This window comes from Pezoporus wallicus, unplaced genomic scaffold (genome assembly GCF_028554395.1).
Source record: "Pezoporus wallicus isolate ANWC-B61680 ecotype Strahan unplaced genomic scaffold, APGP_CSIRO_Pwel_v1 contig_10099, whole genome shotgun sequence".
Lineage (NCBI taxonomy): Eukaryota > Metazoa > Chordata > Aves > Psittaciformes > Psittacidae > Pezoporus > Pezoporus wallicus.
The window spans coordinates 1-2,991 of NW_026637355.1; the positions used below are offsets into that span (position 1 = coordinate 1).

At 58.1% G+C, this 2,991-nt stretch overlaps 1 protein-coding gene across 1 annotated transcript; it reads left to right on the forward strand.

Annotated features, from left to right (window-relative positions):
* Positions 1–1,039: 1,039 nt before the first annotated feature.
* Positions 1,040–2,445, forward strand: LOC130596982 (carnitine O-palmitoyltransferase 1, muscle isoform-like; the record flags this gene model as incomplete). Its single annotated transcript, XM_057405105.1, has 2 exons — positions 1,040–1,156; positions 2,245–2,445. Coding segments are annotated over 2 exons (318 nt in total), but the record flags the coding sequence as incomplete, so codon positions are not given.
* Positions 2,446–2,991: the final 546 nt, after the last annotated feature.

Sequence of the window (2,991 nt, forward strand, 5' to 3'; positions counted from 1 at the left end):
ATTGGACACCCCCAATTGAGCACATCCAGTTGGGGACCCCCATTGGACACCCCCAGTTGAGCACATCCAGGTGGGGACCCCCATTGGGCACCCCTAATTGAGCACATCCAGGTGGGGACCCCCATTGGACACCCCCAATTGAGCACATCCAGTTGGGGACCCCCATTGGACACCCCCAATTGAGCACATCCAGTTGGGGAGCCCTTGGTGCACCCCCAGTTGAGCACATCCAGGTGGGGACCCCCATTGGACACCCCCAATTGAGCACATCCAGGTGGGGACCCCCATTGGACACCCCCAATTGAGCACATCCAGTTGGGGACCCCCATTGGACACCCCCAATTGAGCACATCCAGGTGGGGACCCCCATTCGGCACCCCCAATTGAGCACATCCAGTTGGGGATCCCCATTGGACACCCCCAATTGAGCACATCCAGTTGGGGATCCCCATTGGACGCCCCCAATTGAGCACATCCAGTTGGGGATCCCCATTGGGCACCCCTAATTGAGCACATCCAGTTGAGGATCCCCATTGGGCACCCCTAATTGAGCACATCCAGTTGGGGACCCCCATTGGACACCCCCAGTTGAGCACATCCAGTTGGGGACCCCCATTGGACACCCCCAGTTGAGCACATCCAGGTGGGGAGCCCTTGGTGCACCCCCAATTGAACACATCCAGTTGGGGACCCCCCCCATTGGGCACCCCTAATTGAGCACATCCAGTTGGGGAGCCCTTGGTGCACCCCAGGGTTAGAGACCCACATTGGGCACTCCCAGTTTGGAACTTTTATAGTGTACCATAAATTGAGTCCCTCCGGGGGGGGAACCTACATTGGACACCCCCAGCTGGGTACCCCTAGCCAGGGACCCCTCTCCTGGGGGGGGATGTGTGGAGCTGGGAGGACGTGGGGGGCTCACACTGGGGCAGTGGGGGTTGGATTGGAGGGGATGGGGCAGTGCTGGGGAGGATCAGGGGTAGGGGGTCTGGAGGGTTTTGGGGGCCGTTGCCCCACACCCACATCTCTCCCCCCCCAGTTCATGCTGGGCACAGACCGGTTTGAGCTGGGCTACACGGAGGATGGGCACTGCAAGGGGGAGCCCAACACCATGCTGCCCCCCCCGCAGCGCCTGCAGTGGGACATCCCAGAGGAGGTGGGTCTGAACCCCAGCCCTTGCCCCACATCACGGGGTGGTCTCTGCCCCTCGGCACCAGCACATGAGATGCCATTGTCCCTCTGGTGTCCCAGCGCATGGCGGTGCCCAGGGTGGGTGATGTGGGGCAAGTTCTGTGTTCCCCACGTGTCCTGTGTCCCTATGGATGCTGTGTCCCTATGGATGCTATGTCCTGTGTTCCTATGGATGCTGTGTCCTGTGTCCCTATGGATGCTGTGTCCTGTGTCCCTATGGATGCTATGTCCTGTGTTCCTATGGATGCTGTGTCCTGTGTCCCTATGGATGCTATGTCCCTATGGATGCTGTGTCCTGTGTCCCTATGGTTGCTGTGTCCTGTGTCCCCCACGTGTCCTGTGTCCCTATGGATGTTGTGTCCTGTGTCCCCCACGTGTCCTGTGTCCCTATGGATGCTGTGTCCTGTGTCCCTATGGATGCTGTGTCCTGTGTCCCTATGGATGCTATGTCCTGTGTCCCTATGGATGCTGTGTCCTGTGTCCCTATGAATGCTATGTCCTGTGTCCCTATGGATGCTATGTCCTGTGTCCCCCACGTGTCCTGTGTCCCTATGGATGCTGTGTCCTGTGTCCCTATGGATGCTATGTCCTGTGTCCCCCACGTGTCCTTTGTCCCTATGGATGCTGTGTCCTGTGTCCCTATGGTTGCTGTGTCCTGTGTCCCTATGGATGCTGTGTCCTGTGTCCCTATGGATGCTGTGTCCTGTGTCCCTATGGTTGCTGTGTCCTGTGTCCCTATGGATGCTGTGTCCTGTGTCCCTATGGATGCTGTGTCCCTATGGATGCTGTGCCCTGTGTCCCTATGGATGCTGTGTCCTGTATCCCCCACGTGTCCTGTGTCCCTATGGATGCTGTGTCCCTATGGATGCTGTGCCCTGTGTCCCTATGGTTGCTGTGTCCTGTGTCCCTATGGATGCTGTGTCCCTATGGATGCTGTGTCCTGTGTCCCTATGGATGCTGTGTCCCTATGGATGCTGTGTCCTGTGTCCCTATGGATGCTGTGTCCCTATGGATGCTGTGTCCCTATGGATGCTGTGTCCTGTGTCCCCGCAGTGCTGTGCAGCCATTGAGCGCTCGTACCTGCTGGCACGGACGCTGGCTGAGGACGTGGACTTCCACGTGTTCCATTTCTCGGACTTTGGGAAGGGGCTCATCAAGCGGTGCCGGACCAGCCCCGATGCCTTCATCCAGATCAGCCTCCAGCTCGCCCACTTCCGCGTGAGGAGCAGGGGAAGGCGGCAGGAATGGGGTGTGGTGGGAATGGGAAGGGGATTGGGATGGGATGGGGCTGGGATGTGGTGGGATGGAGATGGGATGGGATGTGATGGGATGGGGTGGGATGGGTTGTGTTGGAAGAAGGTGGGATGCAATGGGATGAGGTGGGATGTGTTGGGATGTGATGGGATGGGGGTGGATGTGACGGGATATGGTGTGGTGGGATGGGATGAGGTGGGATATGATGTGTTGAGTTGAGGTGTGATGGGATGGAATGAAGTGGGATGGGTGGGATGTGATGGGATGGGATGTGTTGGGATGAGGTGTGATGGGATGGGATGTGTTGGGATGAGGTGTGATGGGATGGGATGTGTTGGGATGAGGTGTGTTGGGATGGGATGTGTTGGGATGAGGTGCGATGGGATGGGATGTGTTGGGATGAGGTATGTTGGGATGGGATGTGTTGGGATGAGGTGTGATGGGATGGGATGTGTTGGGATGAGGTGTGATGGGATGGGATGTGTTGGGATGAGGTGTGTTGGGATGGGATGTGTTGGGATGAGGTGTGATGGGATGGGATCAGGT